We start from the raw sequence: 16,742 nt of genomic DNA, 5'->3' as shown, positions 1-16,742 counted from the left end.
AACTCCACCGGAGCGAGTGGCGGTAGCGGAGTCGACGGGGGAGCCACGTCCGTCAATCCCGCGCCGTGAGGACCCAAGGTAAATCGATCTAAGATACTTTGACTTCAGCTGCGCTATTCACGTAGCTGAAGTTGCGTATCTTAGATCGATTCCCGCCCCTCCCCCCCCAGTGTAGACCAGCCCTTGCTCTCCCCTCCTCACGTATGGCACACGTAACTTGGTTTGATCTCTCTTACAGGCAAGGATAAAAGCCATCAACACATTTTTTGCTAAAAATGGCTACCGGGTAGTGGATTCCAGTGTGTATACTCAGCCAGTTCAAACACAAGCACAGTTTGCCTCACCACTGTTTATGCAGCCTGTATATAGTCCTCAGCAGTACTCTATTTACAGTATTGTGCCTCAGACTTGGTCTCCAAACCCTGCACCTTACTTTGAAACACCACTGGTAAGTAACTGCTGCCAATTTTCATAAAATGGGAGGGTTTTTGTTATCAACACTAATGGGCAATACATTTGGAGTATTGTCCCAAAAATCTACTCTGAGAGCTTGAGTAACAAATTGGCCTGTGTTCATTGGGTTGACCTCTCTCTATCTTGCAAGAGACATGGGTCTGGTCACCACTTCCATGTGTTTGTGGATTACTGACCATTGTCTTCAGCTGGTGATGGTCCAGATCCAATAAGATAAGCCTCTAAAAGGCACCCTATCCTATCACCAGCATCACTTAAATCTCAGGGGCCTCTGGTGTAAACTCAGTTTATCCCAAGCAAACCTGGGGTGGTGGGGAGGGATTTTCTTGGCTCTTCTTCGACAGAAATATCATGAGACTGTAGTGGCTTTACAAACTATAGACCTAGGGAGAATTTTTTTTTTTTTTTAATGAGGAATTGTAATAATGGAATGTGATGTCACAGGGTTGAGGTATAAAACATTCTGGATAAAGCAGCAAGTTAAGTTGATGTCAGCAGTGCAGGAAAGGGCCAAACAACCATGAGCATCTTTTCTTTTATCTTTAGACTTGGTTCAACTCTTGACAGCCTGATATTCTTGTCTCTGCATTTGCAGGCCCCTTTTCCTAATGGTGGATTCGTGAATGGCTTTAATTCACCAGGATCATATAAGACGAATGCTGCTTCCTTGAGCATAGGTCGCCCATTCCATAGAAACCGGTAAGAGAAAATCAGGAAGCTGGCTGTGCTGTTAGAATTTGCAGTTTCCAGAACTTTAATGAGACGTCAAGGAATGCTTATTACCAAGGGCGTAATGCTTTGTAGTTGATCTAAATCACTTGTCTCCTTGTTTGCTAAATCTAGGTGGAATTTTTTTGGAAACTAAATTTAGCATAAAATCCAGGCCAATGTTCATGAGGCCATACAATAACAAATCTGTGTGTGCTAGAGAGAACAAAGGTAAGGACTCACTTGAAAGCTTCAAAGGGGCTACCATTAAGAGGCATATGTTTTAAGTCTGAAACCAAGATAGCTTCCTCTTAAAAACTGATGCTTCTAACTCACGGCTGCCTTATTTCCTAAACAGAAATTCCCACAAGACAAATTCAGCTTCTGTAGTGGGACTCATTGTAGAGCCACTCACCTTATACAACTTCAGAGACGCAGGCTCTTACTATTAGATAAATTCAGCATTCAGCAATTTTATCACTGTAATTCATTTACCACATCAGTCTCTCTCCTGATATAATTTTAGAGTGAGCTCAAATACAGTCATTTGCAGAGGAGGAAAACAACCTTGTGTGTCATTGGAGCAATGCTCTATAATTACAAAAGACTATAGGGTGGAAACTTGTTTGCAGGCTTTCCTACTGAATGCAGCAAGCAGGCTGATTAGCACAGTAATCGCTTTTATGTTTGAGACTTCACTTGACAACTGCCTGTGCTGTAAACATTTGGTAATGAAGTTAAAGTTCATGGCCATAAATTGACGTGATCGGTGGAGGATGGACTTTGAAATTGGGTCTTCAGGAGCAGAATGAAGTGTTTGTTGCTTCATTTGGGACAAGCAAGGCAGCTGAATTTAGAGGATTGTTTCTAATGGGGGCAGATCCTGCACAACTGCCACTGAGCTGTGTTAGAGCTGTGCCTGTTTATCAGCGTCCCATTGATTATTAAAACATAAATGGAGCATTTTAATAGGATTTCTTGTTTGTAGACCTAGATTTTTGACTGTCGTCCAGCCCAGCTGGTATGTACACTAAGGGTAAATTTGCCTTCTAGATGGGCAAATATATCCACTTCCTAATTATCAGATGGAAGTAATCCACATAATTTTTGCTTTTTGAAACTGCTCTTTCTCTAGCAATCTTGACTCAGCCTCGATTCTAGGCTGGCAGCCAAAGCAACCCTATCAGGTCCTCTTGGGGCAAGGCCCCCCGTGATTCCTTGCAGGAAAGATTTAAGTATACTTGGCATCAGCACTGTACAATCATAATCACATAGAATCATAGAAGTGTAGAATTGGAAGGGACCTCAAGAGTCCATGTAGTCCAGTCCCCTGCACTCAGGCAGCACTGCATAATAACTAGACCACTCCTGACATATGTTTCTCTATCCTGTCCTTAAAAACCTCCAATGAGGGAGATTCCCCAACCTCCCTAGGCAGTTTGTTCCAGTGCTTAACTACCCTACCAGTTAAGAAGTTTTTCCTAATGTACAACCTAAATCTCCCTTCCTGCAATTTAAGCCCATTGCTTTTTGTCCTGTCCTCTGAAGTTAACAAGAACAATTTTTCACCCTCCTCCGTGTAACAATCTTTGATGTACGTGGAAACTTTTATGTCCTCCCCTTCTCTTCTCCAGGCTAAATAAACCCAATTTCAATCTTTCCTCAAAGGTAATGTTTTCGCTGACTTAACTAGCTTTTATAGGAGTTGTCTATCCAGCCCTCAAAGGAGGAGGGGGATATCTCAACAGGGCAAGTGCTTCCTTCTCTCATTTTGGCTGTTGACCAAAGGGACTGGTCCATATAGTTGAAGGAGACACATCTCCTTATGTAGAACTTCTCATTCTAATAATCAAAGGTTCCTTAAGTTCACCATCGACCCCTGTTCTTAAGGCTTTTGAGACAGAGATTCTGTCCTGAATCTTAGCAAAGCAAAGTGTAAACTTTTACTATTAGATAAGTCATCTAATTTCATACTGAGTCCAGGGTTGGCCAGAAACCATACCAAATAATGTAATAGCTCTAGATAAGAGCTCCATATCCACTGGTGACAAGAAGTTACAACACGTGCTTACTCCTAGGTAGCTCCTGCTTTATTGCGGGAATTCTGTTGCATGATGCAGTCTCTGGAAGAGAAACTCCCTTCAGAACAGTAGGAATTTTAAAGGGTTAAGACTCTTAAATGGGAGTCTCTACTGTAATAAGCCTTTTGTTTAGTAGAGAAACATAAAGTTGAGTTATTTGAGCTCCTTCCTTCTCCACAAATGAAGCTCTGATCTTTCTAGGTAGTAGAAAGATGGAGGTAGCTTTATTGCACACACTACGGTGGAATCTGGTTCCAAACACGTTTCGTCTAGGATGTGCTCTAGCCTTCCCTACGTCCGTGTTAGCTTAGTGTGAAGCTTTCCTTATGCCATTGCAACTTTAAAGTCTGTTTCCAGGATTTCAAATGTTATATTTAAGGAGGATAGTGGAAGCCTCTGAGAAACATTCCCTCTCTGCTGGGATGCTAGCAAGATAAGTAAGATGTAGGCTCAGAGGGTTGGCCCAGTGATGATCAAGTATCGCGCTCAGAGAGAACAGGTCTAATATTCAAAAGTCTGGGCATCTCTCATTTCATGCACACTCTCCTTGCTCAATTTCTTACTGCTTCCTTTCTTCTCTTTGCTTTCTCTATCTTCTGCCCTTTTCTCCTGTACTTTTCGTTCTTCTGCCCAGACCAAGATTGTGTGGCCTTCTCAATGACAGGTGAGATTATGAGATCTGAGGGCTGAATCATACAGCTAGAAACTTTTCCTTCACTTTGAATGAATGGATTCAAAAATGGCAAACTTAAGTGACTTAACTAAGATCTGCTTTCCATGCCTATTGTAGATGCTAAAGCCTATTCAGTGCTCTAGCAACCTCCCTGCCAATGAACATTTATTTCATGTTGTCCACGTACCAGTCTAATTTTACATGTCTCAAGCAGCAGGGATTCCTCTCTTTCCCTGGACTGTCCGTATCTGGTATGTAAAGGATGATCTGTATACTTGTTTGTTTAAATGTGACATGTTCAAGGAGTTCCTTAAAGTCCCAGCCCTCCTTGGTAATTGGTATGCTTGTTAAAGTTCACGTTCCTTTTTATGCCTCTTCAGCATGGGCCTGTGAAATCTGTTGGAATAGACTAGATGGATTGGCAAATTGTGGGAGACTTTTTTTTTTTTTTTTTTTTCTGTTGTAATATGGGGTTCCAGTCTGGAAAGGACTGAGCTCCACTGATGCATTAGATTTAAATTTTTCGATCTTCTATATTTAATACTGTTTATGCACGGTGGGTTCCCTCCCCCCCCCCCCGTTCAGTTTGGGCAATAAACAACTTTCACTCTTTCTAGGCTGCTTCATGAATTCTTGTGATAGCACAATGTAGTAGTGTTTGGTTTGCAGGAGAATCTTTAGAATTGAAGGCAATAGAATTTAACATTTGCACAGGAGTCCACATTAGATTGTCACAGTGGTTCCTTCTGGGCTTAAATTTTATGAATCTGACCAGCCAATGTTTAATCATTGAATCAAAAAATGATAAACTCTTCTGTTTTTAAAAATATAAATAAATAAAATAATTGAGCCTAAACTGATTGTCACTTTAAGTCTCTTTGCCTCTGCCTCATTTTGTTGATGGAGAAAAGCTACTTGTTGGGTGGCTGAGGATTGTTTCATAAAGTTTGTTGGAGATAAGAAGTACTAGGCGATCTCTGTTCAACATGACTACTCTTCTCCTTCAATCCCAGAAAACTTCCTCCAGGGAGAAGGTTATATGCTGCTTCCCCTGTATAGCTTTTTGTCCTGTGGGCTAAGCTTAATTTATCTCATCATGTGGGTAGTCACTAGTCTAATATTAAATATTGGCTGTTTTGTCTTTAAAGTAAACCAACATTTGTTTAAACCAATCACATTTATTTGGGCCTGAAATGTTGCAACATGTGAGCAGGAGTGAAAGGTTCACACCCTGTGACAAACTCCCAAATTGTTGTGTCAGACTTAATCAGCTTCCTTGTCTTGTGGATATGAGGACAGTAGCGTGAGAATGACATTGGCAAGATAGGCAGGGCTTCAGAACAATCAGAAAAAGGTTCTTCAGCACATGGGTTGCTGAGATTTAAAATGAAGGATGGATGACTTTCCTGATATACTTCCTGCATTTGAGAGCCAAAGAGGCACCTTCCTAGCCATTAGATCAACCAAGCTGTGCAGGAGCCACCCAAAGGAAGTAGTGGCAAAATTGTGTCATTTGTCACTTAAAATGGCATTGGAAGATATAGTATAGAGCACAGGGAAGAATCTTGCACCGTCAAGATTAGATTACTCATCTATCTCTGGTTTCAGAGTAGCAGCCGTGTTAGTCTGTATCCGCAAAAAGAACAGGAGTACTTGTGGCACCTTAGAGACTATCAAATTTATTAGAGCATAAGCTTTCGTGGGCTACAGCCCACTTCTTCGGATGCATATAGAGTGAAACATATTGAGGAGATATATATACACACATACAGAGAGCATGAACAGGTGGGAGTTATCTTACCAACTCTGAGAGGCCAATTAAGTAAGAGAAAAAAACTTTTGAAGTGATAATCAAGATAGCTCAGTACAGACAGTTTGATAAGAAGTGTGAAAATACTTACAAGGGGAGATAAATTCAATGTTTGTAATGGCTCAGCCATTCCCAGTCCTTATTCAATCCTGAGTTGATAGTAGAAGGAATCTACCTCTTTACTAGCCAGTCTAGAATTCCTTGCATTTGGAGACTGCCCTTGGACATTCTCTGTGTCACAGGGATGTATAGATTTTTTTTTTTTTTTTTTGAAAATACACCTCTACCCCGATATAACATGGCCCGATATAACATGAATTCGGATATAACGCGGTAAAGCAGTGCTCCGGGGGGGTGGGGCTGTGCACTCCGGCGGATCAAAGCAAGTTCGATATAACACAGTTTCACCTATAAGGCGGTAAGATTTTTTGGCTTTCGAAGACAGCGTTATATCTGGGTAGAGGTGTACATGAAATCCTGTGCTCCAAACTGGTGGTGGTTCTTGAGATTTGCTGTGGGGGACGACGACACTGGAGAAAGCCAAAGTGTGTGGGAGAGTTGGAGGGGGATTGCAAGGAGGGAATCCAGTCTGTTTAGATAGTGTGAGATAGGGTAAATATTTAGACTTGAACATTTAGTATAAAAGTTATATTATTTGTCACTCAGGCTGCTTTCCAAGGGGAAACTTTCTCTTAGCTGTGAATTGGATGCTCCTTTGTTGTCTGAAATACTTTGTTTGGAATCATCTGCTTGTATTTTGTATGTGCAACTGTCATTAGGTAGACACTGAAGTAACAAATTGGTTACACTGAGTTTGGTGGAATTAAGTGTCTGTATTTGTTCTTGCTCTCACATAGGCAAATACCACCTTTTTTAATACTCCTTTGTTGCTATAGACTAATCACGGCCCATCTCCCTCTGTTTCACTTGTATGTTAGTGATAGCGTGTTAGCTGCCTAACTCTCTTGAGCTTTTGCAGGATTTTCTGTTGTCTTTATAGTCACAATTTTTTAGAGTCAGTTGGGACTTCTGGAAGACTACTCAGGATTACTAAGAAAAGATGGGTTGAGGGTGCCTAATTACATGGTTTGGGAGCTGCACAATGGAGCATTTTGTCCTTGGACCATGAAGTCATGGCAAGGGTGCATGGTACCACGTGGGATATTGTTTTAACAATGGAGGAGTAACATTTATTTATTGTCTCTTTTTAATTACTTCAGATCATATTATCGAAAGTGCTCTAGTTTGTTTGGGAGAGAACTCTGCTTATTGGTCCTTATGTTGTGGTGATGACAACCTCTTGTATCTCACAGTGTGAAGCCTCATTTCCGATCATCAAGCAGCTCGGAACACTGTGCAGAGGGTACAGCTGTGGTTGGTACAGTGTCGATGGGGGATGGACCACTGAACAGAACCAACGTGAGGAATTTTGGTATGGAACGACATACCAATACATTAACAGGACACCAGGAACAAGGCTGTTCTCAGAAGGACTATCCCACCTCGCAGATGGAGCAGAATGGAGACTACAGTCTTGGCAGGGGCAGGTAAAAAATTGCAGCAATGCGAGCCATACGTTACAGTGAAAGCAGTGTGTGGTTGGAGAAACGCTGAGCCATAGTGTTGGGAAAAGATTGCCGAACTAGCTTTAGATTAATTTTCATAAACCAAAATAACTTCAGGTGCTGTTCAGTTATTGGTGGAGTGGTCTAGGGAGGGAATTGCTATTCAATTAAACAAGCAAATTGAGCATAATGCATTTTGAACTTTTCTAAGTGAGATTGAAAACTTTTTGACTCGCCATTCATTTTTACAGGCTGTAATGGTAGGAAATCCATACAGCTGGTAGTAAATAGGGAAGTCCTTGTAGAAGTTAAAAATGGTTTATTAAAGAAAAACATGTTTCTGTACAAACTCTGTTCTACATAACACTTGTAATCTGAGTGTAGTGTTAAGACTTTAAGGCTTATGTTTGTTTCATTATTGTAAAACATGCCACAAGTCTCTCCTGGCTCATAGTATGAACGTGGGGGGAGCTCATGCATGTTAACAATTACCTTCAGTTAGTAGTTAAAGCAAAACGTTAGAAACAACTTCTCATGTAAAGCAAAGGGAGAGTATTTTCCCCCCTTCCCCTACCACTCACTTGGCACATCTTTGTTTCTCTCTCCTCTCTTTTAAGGCAGCTGTGCTAACTCTGGGCTTTTCTTTGTTCTAAGATTCAAATAGCTTGTAGGTAGTGCAAAGACAGGTTTCACTACGTTGTAAGGACTAGATTGTGACCACAACTCTATTTATGACTGGCCTGCAGAATACAAACAATCCATTAAGTAAAACTGTGGCCTTTGGGGTTACATTAAATTTTAAACAAGTACCAAAGTCCTCTGGACTCAGTGGCTGGGAGCTTCAAACATTTTATCTTCTGAGATAAAGCCAGTTGATTTTTGGTATCTGTTAGTACTGGGGTTCTGACCTTCTCTAAACAACTTGCTGACCAAAAATTCCCATGCACGGCTGTTGCTACAGTATAGGTTTTTAAAGAGAACCAAAGTAACAGTTGTTCACTGTAGTAAAGTCTAATCTCCAGCAGGCACATTGTGTCCTAAAAAAGTAGGTCTAAAGACCTTTCTTTGTAACAGAAAAGACACCCGTTCAGTCTGCAAAATAAGTTAATGCACTGAGAAACAAAGTTAGACCCCTAAGAATGGAGAAGAGGCGTGTCTTTGGTCTGATCAATAGGCACTATTATAGTTTGACTTTTACATCAGCCGTAGGAAGAAGAATGGGCACTTACGTGCATGCTCCCCCTTATGGGGGATATAATTAGGAGCTAGACTAATATGCTTGCTGAAGTCTGTCTTCAATTCCCTCCTTTTTCCCTTAAAGGAGGAACTTTTTCAGAGGTCGGAGAAGACGAGAAGATGACCGTCTTTCAGTAAGTTCCATTTTCATTATTTCATGGGGGGAGGGTGGGGGGGACACACGGGTAGAGGGGAGGGACCTAGGCAGTGAAATGGGCTCTGCCTTACCACTTCATGTACCTCCCCCTCCCTCTAGTGTTGACCTGAATTTGATGGGTTAGTTGTTATGGCTCGCCACTGATCGCATCCGACCAGAAGATTGATAGGTTCTTGACCTATTCAGACTACGGGGCTCAAGAACTCAGCGAGTTCTATATCGGGAGAGGACTCTCGGCATGCTTGGCAAAAACACTCACACTGAGAACAATACCAAATTGATAAAACTTTATTGAGATTAACAGAATAATAATAAATGCTATGAAACTTACGACTGCAAAACAGTAAAAGAATTCCAAAACTCCTGGTGGTAACATTTATGTTATAAGTACCTTAACATAACATACTCTCACCCTTCCTTGAGGACCCGGTAATAGGAGGTGAAGGACCAGCCTTACTCCTGGCATGCCCGATAATACGATGGTGCTGGCTTCCCCAATAGTTAGGAATGTTGAGTGATACTATACTGCACAAGCTGAGCTGATAGAATATAAAAGAACAAAGAAAAGAAAGAGCTAAAGACTAAAAGAGCTAGAAGAGCTAAAACAGCTTAAAAAAAAAAAGCCCCAAAAGAGCTAAAAGAAGCGCTCCCTAGGATATCTATAAAAGGTATTTTATAGGATCCTGACACTATGTACTTCAGGCCCAACCTACTATACCCAACCCTTATTTCCGTACCCTTATCCTATAGGTTAGTGGATTATGACACTTAATCTCTATATATTAATAAGGATTATCTCACTCCAAAAACTGCCAATCTAGGCTCTCTTGGCGATTACCCTGCGGTTACCAACCGGTTGTAGATGCCGGATAAGCCTGCTCAGTGTTGTGTATAGTTCCTCCCTTTGGTTCCCCAAAGTTCAGGGACCATTCCCATCTATGCCAAAGGTTACCAGCTTTTATGCTGACTTACTCTTAACTGATGATACTTTTAGCTATTAAGCAGATCTTACTGGATACAGGCTGGTAGGCTTGTTGCATTTCAGCAAAACTTATTTTATGTATATTAGGAAACACACATTATATGCCTCAACACATCCTAAATTCATAGGAATTAATACTGATAAAATATAAGAATAAAATGGATTAATTCAGAAAATAGCTAGCAAAGTAATCCTATGGGCTGCACTAGCTCCTGTCTGAGGCTGTGAAGATAGAATGTGTATGCTTGCCTGACAAGTGAAAATAAATCAGTCTCTTGGTTCCAGCCATTACTTCCTGTTTCTTTTTTTAGACCCTGTCTTATCTCTTTAATAACAGGTGTATCCTACAGGAAACCTTGTTGCTGAGTGCTCTTCCAAAAGTGTGCTGCTCCACATTGACCACTAGGTGGAACTCATGGCAGCTTGCTCCTATTATCTCTCCCTTATAATAGAATGCTGAAGACCTGATCCTCTTCCCATAGAAGTAATTGTCAGAAGTCCCGTTGGCTTCAATGGAAGCCTGACTGGGACCTGAGATGACCTGTTCAAAGGGAGTGCAAGAAGTTAGGCTTATGGGCAGTTAGTTATTTAGCATTTATGGTCAGATCCTGCTTTGTGGCTTGTTTCTTTTATGGGGACAGAAAATGTTGAATAGTCTGATCAGCACCTGCCTTAGCAATGCCTTATTCAGGCCAATGCTGTTTCAGGACTGCTAAAATAATGCATGTAAAAGAAATGCATAATTAACCTGTGGGAGGCCCAGCCACAAGATATCACCGAGGCAAAGAGTTTGGTAGGATTCATACAGATGCTGTGTGGCAGTTCATTTGTTTGTAACATTTTTACTAAGAAAAGAGATGCATCTTGTTCCTCTTCCAAAAAGATGTTTTCTTGGGCTGAGACCGGAGCAGTATAGCACACTGATCTGCAGAGCTCGCCAACAGGCAGCCGTTGCTGATTAGAATTTTAATGTTGCTGTTCTTGTACTATTCTGTATAGCTATCCAGGGCTCACCTCGCCTGCTATGAAGACGCTACCGCTTCTCATGTTATAACTTGGCAACCCTTTTGTTTATCTCTGCAGGCTGCATTAGATGGTGGACTCATTGGCTTGTGTGATAGCAACTGGTATCACTATGTGCTGTGCTTCATGACTGCAGGTATCTTGCATACCTGTCAAAGTGCAGCACACAATAGAGGGACTGAGTTACACCTTGCAGTTCAATTCTGTCCCCTTTTCTGATGCCCCATCCCTTTTCAGGGATCATTCTCACAAGGCTGTATTAATTCAAGAAGTTCAGTCTGTCACCGCTAGAGGCTGTAGAAGATATACTGTCTCAATCTTGGGGGAAGGTATTTTATTCCTGATACTTTCTCAAATCAGTCTTCAGACTTATTCTAGAACTGTGAAATCTTAACCAGTACATTAAGAAAATCAAGTTTTGTATGGTTACCTGTCTTCTGTTATCCTCTTCCTTTCTCTGACTTTCTTGCTAATGTCCACTTAAAGGATGCGTACTTCTATGTAGCTGTATGCCAGAGCCACACAAAATTCTTAAGGTTTGTCATAGCAGTTGTTCGTTATCAGTTCATGGTCCCTTGATTTAGTTGGCTGTGGGCCCCCTAAAATTTCTATGAAGTGCATGGCGGTGGTAGCAGCTTTCTGAAAGGTGGAAGTCCAGGTGTATTCATACCTGGACAATTGATTGATCCATGGTCAGTCAGGCTTCTACCAGGTTCACTTTCCTTACGAAGTAGAGGAGGTTCTCTATTTGGTCCTGACATAAATAGAAACCCATGAAGGAAGTGTAGTCTTTTATTCTGTATTTTGTGCTTGGCTTAAGAGAGAAGTCTCTCAAGTAGTTCACTGAGGGTCCACCTGGCTGCAATCCCAGCATTTCACACACCTGTAGATGGCAGGTCTGTGTCTTCCAACTCTGTCAAATTCTTAAATGGTTTGGACGGACTTTCTCCCCACCTATTAAAGATCTTACTCTGTCCTAGGATTTAAACTTAATTCTCACAGGATTGAAGAGACCTCCTTTTGAATCCATGGCCACATGCTCGTTGTCTCCTCGCTCGATTAAATGTGGCATTTCTAATAGCCATTACTTAAGCTAGGAAGTTTTCTGAGCTTTGATGGCTCACCCTCCTTGTAGGATTTTTTACAAAGACAATGTTGCCCTGCATCAGTACCCCAAATTTCTCACTAAAGTTTCAGATTTTCATTTGAATCAAACTGTTTGTTTGCCAGTTTTTCCCAAGCCTCACTCTCACACAGATAGATGCTACATATCTTAGAAGTTCATGACGGATTCTTTTTACTTGGACAGGTCTAAGGAGTTTAGTTTTATCTCCTCCGTTATACATTTCCTTTGCTGAGCGAATGAAAGGGAAACCTGTTTGCTCTGAGAACATCTCATCCTGGATTTCCTTCTGCATTTGTGTCTACTACAACATTGCAAACGTTCTCTATGTCAAAGAATTTTAGCATATTCTATATGGACTCTATGCATTTGCAGAGCTGTTACCTGGTCTTCAGTTTGGTTCAGTTGCTTACCACTCATTGTTGCTGGAGGCCTGGGAGAGAAACAATGCTAAATTTGGGAGAGAAGTACTGGGATCCTTGTTCGGGTAGACTCAATACCCTCGACCACTGAGAACTGCTTGTGAGTCACCTGAAGTGACCTCAAGCATTTGAAGATGGGAAAAAATGGTTACATACCTGTTCTTTGAGATGTTACTCATCCACAACCTACCCTCCTTCCCCTCTCCATCAGAATCACTTCAGATGCAGGCTTTAGGTGTGAAAGAACTGAGGTGGGGGGAGGGTCAGGTGCTCCATGCCTTATCTTTGCTTAGCAGAAGGAGTGTGTTGAGGCAGCATGTGCTGCCCTTGCAGGTACAATTATGGGAAAAGTTCTCCGGCTTTGATGCACTGGCACACAGACACCTGAAGTGGAATGGATGTGTGCACCGTGTCTTGAGGAACAAGAGTTACAGATCAGGTCTGTAGTCACTTTATGCTCTAGATGGGCAGTAACATAGACTTCACTGAACTGAAACTGCAAAACAAGTATAGGGAGGCAAAATGAAACCATTGCAGTTGGCATTTGACCAGGAAACATCCCAGTTCTTATTAAAGCAATATGGAGTTTCTCTTCTGAAAGATGTCACTGCATTGACACCCACCATCAGGGGTGGGCTGCAGACTGACTCTGAGGGAAGAATACAATCCCTGAATCTTCAAGATTTCATCATGCAGGATGTGGTGTTTGATAGACTTCCATTCAGGAACTGTTTTGACATTACTTAACTTGAGACCTTTATAGGCTCACAACACAAGGCGCTATGGTTACATGTTAACAGACCTTCTTTTTTCTTCTAGCGACCTCAGCCTTCAGCAGAAACAAAGACTCAGACACCAAAGTTTGACTTACTAGCATCAAATTTCCCTCCTCTGCCTGGCAGTACAGCAAAAATACAAGGAGAACCTGTGTTGGAAAGCAGAATGTCTGACATTGTTAAAGGAACTGGCAAAGAGAAGGTACTTGTTTCTACTTCTGGAGTGCACATCAAGATGGTTAACTTCCCTCCTCCACATGTCCTTAAAATTATTCAGGCTTATTCTGGTAGAGCTGTAAACTGCACTGTCCCCAAGCAGGTCTAAACATACAATACTCTAGCTTTTTCTGTTCTTGCGCTCACGGACTTCCAGGTGGTGTCTAATGGAACCTGTGCAATTACCACTCCTCTTTCCAGACTTCGTGTTGGCACTCTGTATTTCAAAATAAAGCAGCCAGATCAGCAGTGGTGGCTTCTGAAGTACAGATCAGATGAAGGGTGTTTGGGGTAGGGGTGGGTTTTGGAAGAATCTGTTTACCTGCAGTGTTGCTGCTGCTGGTCTCTGCAGTTGTACAGAAGGCAATAGCCTTGTTTGTTCTCTGTCCCATGTTTTTTCACCTGAGGTAAATCTGGCAGTTCTGTATAGAAGACTTGCACCGAAATAAGTGCCATGTGCATATTCTATATAACAAAATAAATCTTAACTCTTCCTGTACATATATATTTAACTTTAAATTCTTGATGTCTGGTGACTAAAACACAAGTACTGGCATAATGACTGTCGTCCTTCTGCAGTTTTAAAATTCCTGTTGTCTCTTCAGGAGAGCAAAGACTTGGCGGTCAGTTGTCCTGCATCTGCTCAAGAAGAGCAGGCACACAGTCCAGTCCAGCAACCTGTCACAAGTGTGAGTTCACCAAGCAGGGCTGAGGTTCCTGCCCCAAGGTATATAATTCGCCTGGCTAATTTGAGAAATGTTTTTAAAAATAAGCTGCTGTGTAGTGTGAAGGATAGTCTTGGTTACTTCTCCTCTAAGGAAGCAGCATCTCCAGTCCCCCTCTATACTATACTAGTAACTAGGCCTCTGTTACTCTGAAAAGCTGATTGCTGTTCAGAACCTGGTGGTAATGACCTTGGGCATCCTACTTGGTTAAAACTGCTGCAGTGACTTGAAAGAAGGGAAAAAGGCATTCTTGAAACTGAACTAACTCTTAAACAGATTCTAACGTTGCACTATCTTGTCTAATCTGTCAGCACAACTCAGCCAGACAAGAAGCCAGAGGAGGTCTCTGCTCAGAAAGATGTTAATAGCCACACTTCCCCACCTGTGTCTGTACGTCCCCTCAGTGCTGCAAAGCCATCAAGGACAAATACCACTTCATCCTCTACCAATGGAAATGCAGTGCTTACTGTGACAATACAGGTAAGATCAGCTGCCTTGGGTGAGATCTCAGTACTTTCTAGTAAACTGACTTCCACACGTTGGAGGCTGTTGGCTAGGGAAACTGGCTACTTTCCTCTCTGCTCTACCCTCAGGGCAGATCATGGTACAGTCCCAAGGGGGCTGCTTTCCTCTCTTCTCTCCTCTCCTCTCTTTCTTCCCCCCCCTCCGGCAGATCATGGTACAGTACCTTCATATAGATTTTGGCTTTTGAGCTGCCACTGGATATTAAACCAGCCTGGCTCACTATACAGAGCATGTTCTGGCATTGTGTTCTTTTAACAGTGTGCCTGGGGTATTCTTGAGGAGCCTTTTCCAGGTATAGGTTGTTCTTAGCAGAATGCATAAACTTTACTCTTTCTCTACCCTTGGCACCAAAGGAGCCACGCAAGCTAAGTTACGCTGAAGTCTGCCAGAAACCCCCAAAGGAGCCAACTCCAGTTCCTGTTCAGCCACTTAGGGAGCTTCGTACCAATGTAGCTCCCCCTGCCAAAAATGAAGAAAACAATACTTCTGAGAAGGCTTCAGAGAGGGCCCATGAGAAGCTCGAAGGCCGGGCAAAGGATCTTTCTGGGTTCAGAGGCAACGGGCCTCCCAGGGGAGCTGCTGGAAAAATCAGGGAACAGAGACGCCAGTTTGGACGCAGATCTTCACCTCAGGGAGCACCTCGGCGTATCGGCAAGGAGCAGTATGTGCCACCCCGATCACCAAAGTAAAACTCATCCAACTCTTCTCTATTTAATTTGAGCTGTGGACTAAAGAGCAGCAAAGGAGACGGACTATAAGGAGGAGGTATTCGGGGAACATGAATACTGAATCGGAGTATATGGTTTGAGTGGGAGAAGGTGGGGAGGGTCCCAAAATTCATCTCTAAAAGTGATTTTACAAATGCTGGAGGATTCCAATCAATATAAATATATAGAGATTATAATTTTTGTATCTTTTTGTTTTTTAATTTGCAGAGTGTTTCCTGCCTGAAATCAACTTTGAGATTGTGAATTAGTGCTTTGACCAGATGAAAAAATGAAATGACATAATATGTCCCTCAGTGTAGAAGGAAGAGGGCAAGAGAATATTATTTTTGGAAAAAAAAAAAAAAGCATTTCTGTAAAATTAGAACTTACTTTTTTAAACCTATTTAACGTTTGGCTTGTAGGATGATATGTATGCCATTAATGGCCTTGCATTGCAAAGCAGATCCACAACTGAGATTCTTGGTCGGAGTGCTTGAGTTGCGTGAGTGCAGCCAGATACTGTTTTGTCATGACTTAGTCACTGATGGTAAAAACTGAATGCACTACTGTAGTAGAACTTGGTGTTTCCAGCTTGAAATTTAGTCTTTTGACCTTACTAATATTTCATAGAGCAAACGTTTTTTAAACTCTGATTTTACTGGAGATCTGATTGTAGATCAGACCATAAGGACAGTAAGAATAGTCAGTATCCTAGACACAAGAAGGGGGGATGGGGGCATGTTTGGGATTTTTAATTTTTCCCTTTTTTTCTACCAATTGAGGGCAGCATTTTAATTTTTTTTTTATTGCTTAAATGCTACTTTCTCTAGCCCCTTTATTACAGACTTGTGTGCATTTATCTGGTATGTTTTCCTGAGGCAGGCCCAGTTAATGGAAGACTGCACAGCAGATGATGGTAGTTTCACATGTGAAGAGCCTGAGCTTTCAGTCCCACTCATGGAATTCTGCTTTGCAGGTGGGAGTCTTGAGGGCAGGTTCAAAGCCCTAAATGGGTCTAAAATTGAGGCTTTTTATTTCCTTTGAGACATTCAACAGTTTGGGGGCATGGCCAGGTTTCCATATAGTGACTCAAGTACTAGGGGAAACTCTACAGCAGATAGTAGCTCCTGACTTTTTTCAATTGCTTGGAACTAACAGTTTAAAGTGGAACAAAGGCCATGAGGTTTTAACTTTGTTTCAGAGAGGTTACTTTGACTAAATCCACAACACTATTGTGTAGTAGGCCGTTAAGTTTACAAGCTAGTAATTACCGTAAAGGACTGAAGGAAACAGGAAAAATACAATGCGTTAATCTGCCAAAATAAACATGCCCACATTGTAAATTCTGTATAAAGTGTTAAGAAAAGTAGCTCACAGCAGTAAGAATTGTACCTGTTTGGTTTTTTTGTTTTTTGGTTTTTTTAAGTGAATAGGACGTATACAAATTTAAAGCTGTAAGTTGTGAACACTGGAATAATCAGTTGTGATACATTCATTCTAATGGCATCACTAGCATATATTACTAAAATGTTTACGGTA

At 41.7% G+C, this 16,742-nt stretch overlaps 1 protein-coding gene across 3 annotated transcripts in view; it reads left to right on the top strand.

Annotated features, from left to right (window-relative positions):
* LARP4 (La ribonucleoprotein 4) overlaps nucleotides 1-15,538 on the top strand; it is a 39,294-nt gene extending 23,756 nt beyond the window's left edge. For 2 of the 3 annotated variants that reach the window (XM_065419477.1, XM_065419478.1), the window contains exons 9-16: nucleotides 239-448; nucleotides 1,070-1,173; nucleotides 7,060-7,293; nucleotides 8,633-8,681; nucleotides 13,074-13,232; nucleotides 13,852-13,973; nucleotides 14,283-14,451; nucleotides 14,850-15,538. In XM_065419477.1, the coding sequence (XP_065275549.1) occupies nucleotides 239-448; nucleotides 1,070-1,173; nucleotides 7,060-7,293; nucleotides 8,633-8,681; nucleotides 13,074-13,232; nucleotides 13,852-13,973; nucleotides 14,283-14,451; nucleotides 14,850-15,185 (1,383 nt within the window). In that variant the 3' untranslated portion in view covers nucleotides 15,186-15,538. The remainder of the gene's footprint in view (nucleotides 1-238; nucleotides 449-1,069; nucleotides 1,174-7,059; nucleotides 7,294-8,632; nucleotides 8,682-13,073; nucleotides 13,233-13,851; nucleotides 13,974-14,282; nucleotides 14,452-14,849) is intronic. The other variant, XM_065419479.1, reaches the window with a different exon arrangement.
* The last annotated feature ends 1,204 nt before the right edge of the window (nucleotides 15,539-16,742 follow it).

This window comes from Emys orbicularis, chromosome 19 (assembly GCF_028017835.1).
Source record: "Emys orbicularis isolate rEmyOrb1 chromosome 19, rEmyOrb1.hap1, whole genome shotgun sequence".
NCBI classification, from domain to species: Eukaryota; Metazoa; Chordata; order Testudines; family Emydidae; genus Emys; species Emys orbicularis.
The sequence above is the reverse complement of the archived record's forward strand: the minus strand, read 5'-3'. Positions and strand labels throughout refer to the sequence as shown.